Here is a 15,534-nt window from a genome sequence, read left to right on the forward strand (position 1 = left end):
TGTGTTGCACAAAAATTTTGTGATTTTTCAGGGTGTTTTTTTACAATAGTTTTGAACTTTTGATGAATCGTTGTCTTAACATTTAAGAACGGCATCGGTTATGCTTTATGTGCCCTTTTCACCCATAGAAAAAAATGTCAAAATATGATAAATGTTCCCCAATATATGATCATTATCTGTAAAAATGTACACTTACAATTGTGTCATTATTAATGCAAAACTAATATTTACCTGTACGGCTGACAGTATGTTGCAGTTTATAGTATTTTCTAGCATCTGACAAAGACAGAATTAAATGTTAAAAATCCAAAAATTGCAAGATATTTTTTGAGCAAAAAAACTATTTAAAAAAATATGTATAATGAACAGCCCTATTTTAAATATAAAGAAAGTACTCGTGCTAGTGAAATGCATATTGAGATGCACAAAGTTCCAAGTAATATTATGGCCTCATTTCCTAGTATTTAATTTCAGGCTTTTGATTTCATAGTCACTACAACTTTGAGAAAAATAGTTCCAAAATGTTTCTTTAGTTCAGTTAACTCCTTCACGACGTGCCCAATTTCCGTTTTTGCATCTTCGTTTTTTTTCTCCCATTCTTCCCATAGCCATAACTTTTTTATTTTTTTCCCACATAGACATATGAGGGCTTGTTTTTTGTGGGACGAGTTGTACTTTTGAATGACAGCATTCATTTTACCACATAGTGTACTGGAAAATGGGAAGAAAATTGCAAGTGGGGAGAAATTGTAAATAAAATGCAATTCTGACATTGTTTTTAGGAATTGCTTTTACACTGTACATTTTGTGGTAAAAATTACATCACAATGTGGTTCTGCTCATCAGTACGATTATGGCGATACCAAATATGTCCAGATTTTTTATTACTTTAGTGGTGAAAAATAAATCAGAAGTTTGCAAAAAAACCTTTTTTGGGCTGTGTCGCCATTTTCCGAGACCCATAACGTTTTCATTTTTCAGTTGATGGAGCTGTACGATGGCTTATTTTTTGCGAGGAGAGACTACGTTTTTATTGATACTATTTAGGGTACATGTGACATTTTTATTGCTTGTCACAGCATTTTTTGTGGAATTACAGTGACCAATAATTTTGGCATTCTTGATTTTTTTGCGTATACGGTGTTTACCAAACGGGTTAATTCTTGTTATATTTTGATAGATAGGACTTTTCTGAACGTGCCATATATGTGTATTTGTTTTAATATCTATTTTTAATGAGGGGGAAGGTGGAGTGATTTGAACTTTTATGTTTTTTTGTTTGTTTTTTTCATATTTTTTAACACATTTTTCGCTTTTTATTGGTATTAATAGTCCCCTTAGGGAACTTGAAACTGCGATAGTCGTATCGCTTGTGCTATATACAGCGATACCACGGCATTGCTGTATATAGCAAAAATCACGGCGCATGTCGTGAAGCGGTTAATATACTGTATGCCTGATTGTTTCATTTAAAACATAAGTAAACATTTTAAAACTTAATTATTAATACGCATTTGCAAAGCTATAAGTCTTTGTAAGAAACCCAAATACCTTGTTTTGCTTTCTTCTTTCTCAAACATCATGCTGAAAGTATTGTTTTGACTGCCTAGTTCATGCTCTTTTAGAAGCTGCTTTTAACTGCTGTTCTAGCGAAAATCCAAACACACTATTTGCAAACACTCTTACTGTCTGATCATGAGGGCGAGGAGCAGAGAAGCTTGTCTAGAGAGAGTATACACCTTTTTTGGATGGTAAAGTGACTAATATTTTTTTCAACTACTACTGTAGCAGGCAAATAGAAGTCTTTAATTTCAGAATTAGCAAAAAAAATGACAAAAAAAACCCATACCTTTTCAAGGTTAGGTGCATCCAGAAATTTAGTAGCTGATTCAGATATTTTCATACCAACATTATTTACTGGAAAGAATAGAAAAATTATTTAAAAAAAATAATTATAACTGAAAAGTAACATAATAATCACAAACACTAAAACTCAGACCCGCCATCGTGGCTAACAAGTTGCAACAATTTACGGTTAAAATTTACATAGGATGTGGAACGAGGCCATCCTCACACAGCTAACAGGTATCAGTATTTGGCATCAGAAATTGGAATGGAACATATATGAGAAAATCTATGATAGAAAAATTTACTTCTTCAACATGTTTCACTTACAAAAACGGATGCAAAATTCTGACCAAACTATGCAAGCCTGCCAGTGCCACCTAGCCTGTTCTCAGATTTTTGCAGGAGAGGACAAGGCAGGTGAGATTTTTAGATTAGTTCACTTGGTCTTGATGCTGTGTGGTGGCTATTGCTCTTACAGTGCTGTGTCTGTGGGGTGGTGGGACCCTGGCAGCATGGGTGCTGTAGGGCACCTGGGTCGCTTCTCCTGCTGGTGTGTTGTTGCAGTGGTCGCCACTCAGGACTATGCTTAATAGATTTAGACTCCACAAAGAGGTTCATCGTAAACTGGCAATAGGCTTATAAATTCTAATAAAAATACTAGAAAAAAATGCTGTCGAAAAAAAGATATAGACCACACATCCAAATCTAATGCATGGATCTATTGCAGCTAAGCAAAAATTAACAAAACTGAAGACAAAGTTCTTAGTAAACATTATGTTCACAATGTACTAAAGAAACTGCCCAAGTAGAGGAGACCAAAGTATTTTGTAAACATATAAATCCTCTAAAAATTATAACCTTTATTAGAATTCATTAAAAGCACCAATACCCATGTGATAAGAGAATTAACAATGATTCACAGGTATGTGATCACCGTATATAGAATATGTCCCTAAGGGCCTAATTGAATAGATAGTAGTAGCACACTGTTACCAAGTAGTGAGCTTATATCGCCCTATTCATAACCTGAAATGATACTACCTGTCGCGGAGGTTGGCACCCTAGATAGCGAATCTGGCGCCCCCGCTCAGCGGTGGCTGTCCCTCACTATCCCTGTTCAGTCTTAATGAAGTGAACTAAAAACATGAAATGAGTGATTGCCTACTCTAATAAAGAGATGTCTCTAAACTACATGATAAATAAGTTACATAAACACAACATGATGAATAAACTTCTCTCTTAGTTCTAAGACTGCCTCAATGCGTTTTCCTGTCCAGTTGGTTCATCAGGAGGCCCAATGTAAGGATTAAGAGAAAAATTGATACGGATGCATGATGGAAGATAACAGGCTATGGTAGTCTGTCAGAATCCCCGGGTTTAAATATGCCCCCAGGTTAACTTATGATAGATATCGTATGCTCACTCTGTATGTAACCAATTTCTATGTCTGTAATTTCCTGTCCCTGATCCCTTTTTGCACATGACATAATTCATAGGCACTAGAGGCTGCATCTATACTGTTAACGTCACTACCGGAATCGGAAGAGATGTCTGCGTTCCATGTTGAAGCGCACGACGCAGTGAAATAGTGTGCATGCGCAGACGCGTCACCCCCGAAGTTCGATGTGTGCGTTCCACTGTGGAACGCAAGCCATGATCAAATGCACCGCATCTTCCTGTGTCTGTGTGATGTGCATAATTTTTAGAGGATTTATATGTTTACACTATGATCACAATGTATGAAGCCCATTGTCAGCAACGGAGAGATACTGCACTAGTAGGTGGAGCGACCTAGATGCCCTACAAAACCAATGCTGCAAGGCAAAGCCCCCATGGTTCCAGACAACACCACCTCACAAGCACAGCAACAATAGATGCTACACAGCACAAACACCAACTGAAAGGATAAAAAAAAACCTCAGAATCTACATGGTATCAGACAAAAAGCTGAGAACCAAATATGAGATATCCTTCTTGCAGTCTCCTGCTAATTTAAAAACATCATTAAGGTCACGATCCCACTAAGTGGTTTGCTGTGATGTGGCAGTGGGCTTTTTAAGCCCCCGTCTCACATAGCGAGATGGCTAGCGAGATCGCTGCTGTGTCACGGTTTTGGTGACGCAACAGCGACCTCACCAGCGATGTCGCTATGTGTGACACTTTGCAACGATCAGGCCCCTGCTGTGAGGTCGCTGATCGCTGCAAAGTGTCCTGGACCATTTTTTGGTCGTTGCCCTCCCGCTGGTCAGCACACATCGCTGTGTGTGACCACCGGGAGCAGCGATCAGGCTGGTAACCATGATAAACATCGGGTTACTAGGGGCACACGCACACCTAGTAACCCGTTGTTTATCATGGTTACGAGCCTGCTAAAGTGAGCGGTAACCTCCCGCTCACTGTAGCAGAGTGGTAACCATGATAAACAACGGGTTACTAGGTGCGCGTGTGCCCCTAGTAACCCGATGTTTATCATGGTTACCAGCCTGCTCCTGCTTCAGCAGGCTCGTAACCAGGAGCAGGACATCGTGGAAAGATTCTTTCCACGATGTCGCTGCTCCCCTGATCGTTGGTGAGCCTACCTGTTTGACAGCTCACCAGCGACCACATAACGACGCAGCAACGATCCCTGACAGGTCGTATCGTTGTCGGGATCGTTGCAGCGTCGCTAAGTGTGACGGGGCCTTAACAGTCTGATTAGAATGTTAACTGCTCCTGTTAAGTTTTGTAAATGTTTGCTTAATGACAATAGATCAATCAGTGTGTGGTGCTGAGTCACTTCAATAGACAAGCTGTGAGTCAGGGTAGTCAAGGAGTCCAAGGTCAAGAGCTAGGAGGGAGTGTCGTAGACAGAGGGAAGAGACAAAGGTGTAGTCAGGTAACGGTCCGAGGTCAGAATACAGGAGGATAACGGATTAGAGCAAAGGGGTTAGGCAAAACGGATGGTCAGAACGAGGTCCAATGTCAGGCAGTAAAAAGGTCCACAAGCAATGCACAAGGCACAGAGAACCAAACCCCACAGAGCTGAATCTATGTCTTGCAGAATAGTAGCTGGGCAATCACCTGGAACAGGGAACACCTGAAGGCAGCCCAGCACCTCCCAGTCTCAGATTGAATGGCTGGACTGTCAATCAAAACACTGACAGCTCAGCAAGCCCCTACACCAGACTGGACAACTGAGCTGTCAATCAAAGTACTGACAGCTTCAGCACGTCCCTGCACCAGATTGGATGGCTAAACTGTCAGTAACTGCATCCCAGACACACTGAGGTGAGGAATCGTGACACAATGTATAAGTTTTGAATGTGAGCTCCATATCTTTTTCTACAGATATGTTATAATCTGTCAGCACTTTTTTTTACTTGGAACCAGCACTCCTCTCATTTGGTATAAGTGTTTTCACATTAGCAGGAGACTGCAAGAGGGGTGCCGGCTATTTTTTCCTCATTTTTTTCACTAGCACTGTGTGGATGGTAAGCTTTTTAGCTACTTTCCCTTGGTGTTGATGGCTGCTGTTATTGCTGTGCTGCTATGGCTATGGAGTGGTGTGACATTGAGCTTTGGGGGCTTTACATTGCAGCATGGGAATATACATTTCTGGATGTGCGGTCAATGATTTTTTATAAAATAATGTTATTCTGAGAAAAATAGTAAAGGTAAACTGTCACCTCCCAAGTTGCTATTTACTTGCAGATATAGTGATAATCTGCAGTCTTTTTAACTAATAAAGTTTTGATATACATCTCATACTTATTGGCTTATGACTAGTGTTGAGCATTCCGATACTGAAATATCGGGTATCGGCCGATATTCGCGGTATCGGAATTCCGATACTTAATTCCGATACTTTTACAATATCGAATACCGGAATCGGAAGTTCCCATAATGACTGCGCTCTGCAGTGTCTGTGAAGGATGACAAGCTGGATGGCAGCGCTCAGCTGCAATCCAGCCAGTCATCAGAATGCCATCCCAGCGTGAGAGAATTCTCCTGATTGTTTAAAAGCCGGCGGGCGGTAAAAAGCCGCCGGCTTTTAAACAATCACACAGCCCCATACTGCTTCCCCGCAGCCTCCCACCCCGATCCTCCGCTCCCCTCGCCACCTCCCATCCCGATCGTAAGTTAGGACAGGGCGGGGAGCGCAGCACCAAGAAGCGGGGAGCGAAGGACCCGGGCGGGGAAGCCGGCAGTGAAAAGACTTCACCGCCGTCTTTCCCGTTCTGTGCTGCGCTTTCCCGCCGGTTATTTCAAATGAACAGCTGAGGTATCAGGTGATGCTGATCAGCTGTTTATTTGAAGTAGCCGCGGTGCCCTCGGAGGGTTCATGTGAGTTCATGCTTGACTGCATTGCATGAACTCACATGAAGTTTCCCACGGTCGCACAGGTCAGCCTCACCTCCCAGACCCGTCATGATTAGTGTGTGTGGGTGTCTGTGCGATGTCTGCGGGTGTGTGCGGGTGTGTGCGGTGTCTGTGCGATGTCTGCCGGTGTCTGCATGCAGGCAAACATAGGCCGATGTGACACTACTACTCCCATCGGCCTATTTCTGTCCCCCGTCCACTCGTGCCAGCAGGATCAGCTCGATGGGAGCAGTAGTTCCCATCAGCCTGATCCTGCTATTTAAACTGCCCCATGGTCCCCAATAAATTTTAAATACATGTCATTGGTGGCCAGTGGTTACCTACAATAAATTAGTTTATACATTACCTGTCCCCGCCGATCGCCACCTAAAATAAAGTAAAAAATAAAAAACTACACCTATACTCACCTAGACACCTAATTCCCCGAAGCCATCGATCTCCTGTAATAAAATATAAAATAATAAACCACAACCTTATCCTTACCCCTCCGTAGTAGTCCACGAGTGTCTCACGATGATCTCCAGTTTAGAGCAGCCACATAGAATGTGACCGCTCTGAACCGCTGCCGCCGCTAGAATGATGGGGCCGTAAAGCAGCCCCGTCATTGCATAAGCGGGTTCGCCGGAGTTCAGGCAGCGCTGCTCCGGTTAGCTGCTTTACGGCCCCGCTGTACCGTGAGAAATTCCCACGGTACAGCAGTGCCGTAAAGGAGGTCTCCGGAGCTTCACTGACTGAATGCACTCCGGTGACCTCAGTCAGTGGCTCCCGCTGCCGGGAGCGGACGTGTTCCCGGCAGTGTGAGCTTACAGCAGCCATGCACAGCTGTCACCATCTCCAGATGTGACAGCTGTGCATGGGAGATCAGCGCAGGAACGTGGACAGGTAACTATTTTTTTTTAGTAAACTAAGAATTAAATAAAATGGTGTGTTTTATTTCAAATAAATTATTTTTTTCTGGGTGCAGTGTGTGTTTTTTCTTTTTAACACTTTGTAGGTTAGTAACGGGGGTGTCTTATAGACGCCCATCATTACTAACCTGGGCTTCATGGCAGCTGGCGCTGACATGAACCCCACCACTATTACCCCCTGCCACCGCACCAGGGCAGCGTGGAAGAGCGAGGCTAAGTGCCAGAATTGCCGCATCCTATGGATGCGCCATTTCTGGGGCGGTTGACGGCTGGTGTTTCTAGCCTGGGAGGGGGCCAATATTCATGGCACCCTTCCTGGGCTATTAATATCAGCCCCCAGCTGTCTGCCTAGCCTTTGCTAGCTATTAAAATAGGGGGGACCCCACATCATTTTTTGGGGGGGTCTCCCATTTTAATAGCTAGTAAAGGGTAGGTATTCAGCTGGGGGCTGATATTAGTAGCCTGGGAAGCTCTGTGGATATTACCCCCTTCCCAGGCTTCAAACATCTGCCCAGCCATCTGCTTAACCTCCGCTAGAGACTAAAATTATGGGGGATCCCACGCCAATTTTATTTTTAATAAATCCTTTATTTTAACACTAAATGACAAGTACAGTAATCAACACTGTCACTGTACTTCATATATATGTGACTGACATGTTTCTATCTATCTAATCTTTGTGTGATTCTCTATTCCTTCTATTCTAGATTGTCGGGTACCGCTGCTGAATTGCCGGCCAGCTTTTTTAAAGAGACGGTGCATGAAAACACTATTATTTTTTTATATAAATCCTTTACACTAAATGACAAGTACAATAATCAACACTGTCACTGTACTTCATATATATGTGACTGACATGTTTCTATCTTTCTAATCTATGTGTGATGCTCTATTCTTTCTTTTGTAAATTGTCGGGTACCGCTGCTGAATTGCCGGCCGGCTTTTTTAAAGAGACGGTGCATGAAAACACTATTATTTTTTTAAATAAATCCTTTACACTAAATGACAAGTACAGTAAGCAACACTGTCACTGTACTTCATATATATATGTGACTGACATTTTTCTATCTATCTAATCTATGTGTAAAGCTCTATTCTTTCTGTTGTAAATTGTTGGGTACCGGTGTATGCCGCTGATGAATTGCAGGCTTTTCGCGTAATATATTCTACATTATTCTTAGTTGTTTTCCTTCATGTAGAATTAACCTACAAAGAAAGAAAGGGTTTATTTTCATTCCGATATTTGTGTCCCATTGACTTGCATTGGTTTCCGGTATCGGAATCGGCGATATCTGATACTTTTTGGGTATCGGTCCGATCCAATCCGATACGATATTTCCTGACACTACTTATGACCATTATTCTTCCTCCCTATTTTTGACATTTGGTTTTGCCCCATATTCAATTCCCTCTACTTGGACCCCTATATACATTTTTGGTAATTTGGCCTAACGTTTTGTTCTATATACAGTGGGTGAAATAAATATTGAACAAGTCACCAATTTTCTAAGTAAATATATTTCTAAAGGTGCTATTGCCATGAAATTCTCACCAGATGTTAGTAACAACCCATCCAATCCTCACAGGCAAAAAAATTAAACCATAGATGTCCATAAATTAAGTTATTTGTACTAATGAGAAATGACACAGATAAAAAGTATTGAACACATGAAGAAAGAGAGGTGCAAAAAGCCAAATAGTAATTAGAAAGCAATCCTGCCCCTCGGTGAAAAATAATATCAGCAGGTTTAACTGATGGCCTATAAAAAGGTATCTCGTTACCAAGGTGCCACACAAGAAACATCTCATGATGGGTAAAAACCAGTGAGCTGTCTCAAGACCTCTGCAACCTTATTGAAACATCCTGATGGTGTTGGTTACCGAAGAATTTCTAAAATATTGAAGGTTCCAGTGAGCACTGTTGGGACCATAATCCGGAAGTGAAAAGAACATTATTTCACCATAAATAGGTCACGACCAGGTGTTCTCAGCAAGAGTTCAAACAGTGGAGAGAAAAGAGTTATAAGAAGAGTTGCCCAAGAGCCAAAGACCACCTGTGGAGAGCTACAGAAAGACCTGGAATCAGCAGGTACAATTGTTTCAAAGTAATGCACTCAACCTCCACAGCCTGCAGGCACGCTCACCACGCAAGACGCCATTGCTGAACAAAAAGCATGTTCAAGTGCATTTAAAGTTTGCTCGACAACATTTAGACAAGCCTGTGAAATATTGGTAGAATATAGTCTAGTCATATGAGACCCAAACTTAACTCTTTGGATGCCGCCAAAATACACACCATGTTTGCAGGCCAAAAGGCACTGCATATCACCCCAAAAATGCCATACCAAAAGTGAAGTTTGGAGGTGGGAACATCATAGCGTTGGCCTGTGGTTAAGCATAAGGCACTGGCAAACGTCATGTAATTGAAGTAGAAATGGATGGAAAACTGAGACATTGTTGATAAAAATCTGCTGCCATCTAGCAGTATGATGAAGATGAAACAAGCATGGACATTTTAGCAAGACAATGATCCCAAACACACAGCCAAGGAAATTCTAAACTGGTTTCAGAGAAAGAAAATAAAGCTGCTTAGAATGGCCCAGCCAATCACCTGACCTGAATCCAAGAGAAAATTTATGGAAGGAACTAAAGCTCGGTGTTCATACAAGGAGTCCACGGAACCTTCAGGATTTGAAGAGTGTTTGTGTGAAAGAATTGGCCAAAATCACACCTGAACAATATATGGAACTAAAAGATTGGTGACATGTTCAAAACTTATTTCACCCGCTTTATATATACATATTTCCTTGTTGTATATTATGAGGTTATGTTTGTGAGTACCCTTTATCCCTATAGTGTGAGCATGGTGACTGTAACCCTTCCCATCTGATGACTGGAAGCGAGCAGCTGGAGGGAAAATAAAACTTTATTTTCTCCCTGTACCTGCTTTTCAGTAAACTTTCCAGACATGATTTAAATGCTATTTACCAGCAGATTACAACATCTGCAGGTAAATACTTTTAGGAGGTAAAAAATTCAGCTTAAAGAAGAACTACATTTTCAATCATAAAAATTTTTCTTAGCCGCAACAAATCAATGTATAATATGTGAAAGTAGGTCTTTTTTTCTACAGCTGTGGTGAAAGAGGCTTTTCATGAAGTTAGTTTTCACTGATACAGAGTTTAAAGATTTTATTTTTCTCTATCCACTTCTAGTACTACAACCCTTCCGTGCACCACTCATAAAGTACTATCAGATCAAGAATTTACCTTTATACAGCCACATGACATTGACTATTTTATCACCCTTTAACATTCCAGAGATTAATATCTTGGAATCTTCAGTCACTGAGTATGCCATCTTCCAGAATTCACAGGATAAAAATTGGAAAGATGTTAATTACCCAGAACGCCAATTTCCAAGCTTTTCAGTTCCTCTTGAATCATATGGTAGATATTTGATCCATTTGTAAAGTCTGCTTGTATATATTTAATTTTGCGTCCAGACTCTTTCTCTGCAAATATATATTGTATTACATATTGTAACATTGTATATACAGATATTGGCACTTATACATCCTGTAGTGGAAAAGGTGGAAAATCTTCCAACTACATACAAAGCAAGTCATTAGAGGCATGAAGAACATATCTGCAATTTCAAGAAGAAAATAGCTTTTCCAGCAGCCTAGCTATTGACTTTAGTGTAAGGTACATAGCATTTCAAAATACTAAGCAAACTCATGAATAAAACATTACTGATAAACTCCAATATACCTTGTCACAAGTGTGAACCCTTTGGACTTGATAATAAATTACTGATGAATTATCTCGCTCCATTTGTAAGCCATTATGTTGTAAATGATTTACATTTAGACTGATATGCTGTATGCAGAATTATTAGCTTAGAGTATTTTGACCATATCTTCATGTATATGCATATTTTCCAACTCCAAGCAGTATAAACTTCAATGCTTATTGAATGAACTAAAAAAAGTATGCACGCGTGTTCAGAATTTGCATGTGAAATTATTTTACTGCAGACAATTATATGTACAATTTATAAACAGCAGCCAACATGTCAAATAACCCAAAAAACCGAGTTAGAATCCCGGATAACCGGGCCTTACCCAGACAGCCTACTCTCAGCATATATAAAACCAAACAGAAACTAGGAGTATAAATGGCTTACAAAAGAAGATTGTTTATTAATAGATACTGTAAATATACAGTACAAACATACATTTTAAATAACATAAATGTAGGAGAAGGGGAAAAAAAGTGCAAAGTGCCTAAACCAAGGTCCCCAAAAGTTCACTGCATCCCATCCCAAATGCTGAGGAAGTTGCGGCCATCAAATTTTCAAGCCACACTCACCACTGCAGTAGTGGCCCAAACGGATGTGGGAAAACCCCACTTGCCAGGTAGGAAACAGTATATACTTACCGCAAAGAGGATGGGAACGCAGGGAAGGGGGGAGCCTCAGGGTAGCAGGGTAGCAGAGGTGCGCCTGCTACCCTGAGGCCAGGAGCCAGTCAGACCTTGGGACGGAACACATCCTCCCAACGCCGAAGATTGAGGGCCTTGGGTCAAACAGGGTTGCCCCCCACATTCTACAGCTCCTGCATCTCCTCCTCCTCTTTAGCCTCTTTCTCCGAAATGATCACATCAGTCGCAAGCTGGAAGCACTGCAGCACTGAATCGGCCAAGCGGCAACAGGCTGCGCTGAAGCTAATATGCTTAGGTGACAAACCGCACAACGCTGAAGAGTTGTGGACAGCTCTGAAAGAGCAGGGAGCTCTGTGGCTGACACCGCTGACCATACAGCCAGGCATGGTCGTGTGTGACAATGGCTGGAACCTGGTGGCGGCTCTGAGGTGAGGCGAGTTCACACGCGTACCATGCCTGGCCCATGTGCTTAACTTCGTGATTCAGCGGTTTCTCAAAACCTACCCGGATCTGCCAGATCTACTTGTCAAAGTACACCGCCTGTCTGCCCATTTTAGAAAGTCAGCTACAGCTTCCGCCACCCTTGCCGTGCTTCAGCAGCGTTTGCAGCTTCCAGCTCACCAACTGATCTGCGATGCCCACACGCGTTGGAACTCTACATTGCAGATGTTGGGAAGGATTTGTGAGCAGAAGAGGACAGTTGTTGACTACCAGCATCAACAAGGCCATCAGTATTCAGTTCATTCTCCATACATAAGACCTCAGGATTGGACATTAATGTCAGACATATGTAGCATCCTCCAAAACTTTGAGGACTCTACCAAGATGGTGAGCGGCGATGATGCCATAATTAGCGTCACCATCCCACTTCTTTGTCTTCTGAAACACTCTCTGCTCACAATTAGGGAGGATGCATTGCAGGCAGAGCACGATGAGATGGAGCAAGTAACCATACAGGGTGATTACACATAGCTCAGCCTCGTCTTATCCCAACATGGATTAGGTGACAATGAGGAAGAGGAGGAGGAAGAACAGGAGCTACTTTCCTTTGCTATAGACGGTACTACCTGCACAACTCTCATACCGTTTGTTCAGCGTCGATGGCCTGAGGACAGAGAGGAGGAGGATGAGGAGGAGAGCATGGTCAGTCCTCCTCTTGGTAAGGACACGGAAGTCTTGCCTCTTTGCAGTCTGGCACACAAGGCTGAGTTTATGTTACGCTGCCTTTCCCGTGACCCTCGCGTTGTCCAAATTTTGGGTGACAGTCATTACTCATTGGTGACACTTCTAGACCCATGCTACAAGGAAAACTTTCTGTCTCTTATTCCCAAGCTGGACAAGCCTAATAAAATGGGGCTGTATCAGAATGTCCTTGTTATGAAACTATTAAAAAAATTTCCATCTGAAAACACTGGCGGCAGAGGTCATAGTTCGTTGGACAACCAAAGAGTACAGGCGAGAGAGACACAAATGCAATCCAGCAGAGGCAGGGGAACACTGTCAAAGTTCTGGGACAGTTTTCTCAGACCCTCCCATCGCACAGGCCCTGAGGCGCAGGGTACTCTCCTAAGGAGGTAAAAGTTTTGGAATATGGTGAGGGAGTACTTGCCGACTGTACTAACTTCCTCCGTGATTCCTCTGTGCCTTATAATTATTGGGTATCCAAGCTGGATACGTGGAATGAACTGGCTCTCTAAGCCTTGGAGGTCCTGGCCTGCCCTGCCGCTAGTATTTTGTCAGAGCGGGTTTTTAGTGCCGCTGGTGGAATTTTAACCAATAGGTGCATCCGCCTATCAACTAAAAATGCTGACAGGCTGACTCTTATAAAAGTGAACAAGGGCTGGATTGGGCCAGACTTCTCAACACCACCGAATGATAGCAGCGTAACAAACTCAAATACAGTGTCTTTTTTTTGGGAGGTCTAACTATTTCCATGCACCTCTGTCTTCACACTCAGACATTTTTGGCAGCCGTTGCGTCACTGCATAGGCAAACAGTATGGAAGACCCACTTCAAAATAATGGGAACATTGTATTCAGGAGAACCTCCGACCTCTACGTCTCTTGCAAGGGGCATTGGAGTTCCTCCAAATTTTTGGAAGCCGTTCCTTCACTGCATAGGCAAACAGTATGGGAGTCTCACTTCCTAATAATGGGAACATTGTTTACAGGAGGCCCTCTGACCTCTACATCTCTTGCAAGGGGCATTGGAGTGTATCCAAATTTTTGACAGCCATTGCAGTCACTGCATAGGCAAACAGTATGGGAGACCCTCTCCTTTATAATGGGAATAGGTCATTACTGTGGACCAGCTCTTTGTGTCTTTAAATTGTTAGTGGGGTTTTTCCTAAATTTTGGCAGCCGTTAGACTCACTGCACACCCTATAACGGTATAGCAGACTTTCTCCTTTCTAATGAGAACATGTCGTTACTGTGGCCAAGCTCTATGTGTCTTTAAATTGTTAGTAGGGTTTTTCCTAAATTTTGGCAGCCGTTGCACTCACTGCATACCCTATAACTGAATAGCAGACCCTCTCCTTTCTAATGGGAACATGTCGTTCCTGTGGCCCAGCTCTATGTGTCTTTAAATTGTTAGTTTGGGTTTTTCCTAAATTTTGGCAGCCGTTGGACTCACTGCATACCCTATAACTGAATAGCAGACCCTCTCCTTTCTAATGGGAACATGTTGTTACTTTGGCCCAGCTCTATGTGTCTTTAAATTGTTAGTGGGGTTTTTCCCAAATTTTTTTTGTATATTTATTTTGCCTTATATACAAGTCATTACCCTGGAAAGGATGTTCCTTATCCATTTTGGTTTAGTTTTTGTATGTTTTATTGTGAGTCCGTAAAAGTGGCATTATACCTCTAACAACATTGTTGACAGCATTGACCTGGGAGTCAGAAATGCTTCCAGGGGTCTTCCCCATGCTGTTCCCACGTCATTTGAGCACTGTTCCCATCGATTTGGGCAATTTTTAGGCCCTCTGCAGAGCGCCGGGGGGAGCCGCCTGAAAAATGCTCGAGTTTCCCATAGACTTACATTGGGCTCATTACTCGGACCGAGTACTCGAGCATTCCAATTTGCTCGACTCAAACGAGTACCCGAGCATTTTAGTGCTTGCTCATCACTACTCATGTTCAATCTATGATCTATTAGTATACCCAAGTCTTTTTTACATGTGATGTTGCTTAGCCCTATTCCTCCCATTCTGTATATGCTTTTTTCATTTTTCTTGCCCAGACTGTCTTGTCACTAACTAAACACGTTACCTAGTTACAAGTTCACCTATTTGGGTGAAAAGCCTACTGCTTCCGCCATAAAACGTCACACATTAGTCCAATTCATACCTATCTTTCGTAGAGGATGACTACCCCTCTTCCCAAGGCTGAAAGCCCTGTGTGAATAAATTACACCTTCATAGAAGAGCATTCTTAGCTGGCCCCTATTGAGGCTCAGTAGGTAGCACAAATCTATGACCACTCTAATGGATGGAGTGGACCTTCTGTTTTGTTCCCATTCTATCAACTTGAAAACTTTCTTTGATCATCATTTGTTTTATAAAAATTTGCCTTTGGATAGCTAAATATATTTGTAGTGTATGTCTATGTCATATTTAAAATCCTTTTAAGTCTTATCAGTAATTTCCACAATTTTACCTATCTCAGCCGCCACTCTCTTCAGCTTCTCCAGGGTTCTACTTATCAGGACCACATCCAGGCCTCGCTTTGCAAGCTGAGAATAAAGTCAATCATTAGTAATAAAGCAGAGAAATATTTTTGACAATACTATAAATATAATTCATTTTTATCATACACATGGTAAAATCTTATTGAATTGATCTAAAATAATTCCATAGAATACCACTGGCGTGGGAGCTGAAAGTAATTTACAAATATACTAACAAACAGGCGTGGGCCCTGTTTCTCTGGACCTTACCAACTAAATAGACTCCATTGCTGAATGATGCATGTATC

General features: G+C 42.0%; 1 protein-coding gene across 2 annotated transcripts in view; it reads right to left on the bottom strand.

Annotated features, from left to right (window-relative positions):
* The window catches only part of LOC141165128 (17-beta-hydroxysteroid dehydrogenase type 3-like), a 145,749-nt gene that overhangs the window by 58,857 nt on the left and 71,358 nt on the right, over nucleotides 1–15,534 (bottom strand). For both annotated transcript variants that reach the window (XM_073650768.1, XM_073650767.1), the window contains exons 3-6: nucleotides 15,217–15,292; nucleotides 10,519–10,629; nucleotides 1,850–1,917; nucleotides 232–276 (exon numbers count right to left, since the gene is read on the bottom strand). In XM_073650768.1, the coding sequence (XP_073506869.1) occupies nucleotides 232–276; nucleotides 1,850–1,917; nucleotides 10,519–10,629; nucleotides 15,217–15,292 (300 nt within the window). The remainder of the gene's footprint in view (nucleotides 1–231; nucleotides 277–1,849; nucleotides 1,918–10,518; nucleotides 10,630–15,216; nucleotides 15,293–15,534) is intronic.

This window comes from Phyllobates terribilis, unplaced genomic scaffold, assembly GCF_046119375.1.
Source record: "Phyllobates terribilis strain yellow unplaced genomic scaffold, ASM4611937v1 Scaffold_11__3_contigs__length_659146591, whole genome shotgun sequence".
In the NCBI taxonomy this organism is placed as follows: domain Eukaryota; kingdom Metazoa; phylum Chordata; class Amphibia; order Anura; family Dendrobatidae; genus Phyllobates; species Phyllobates terribilis.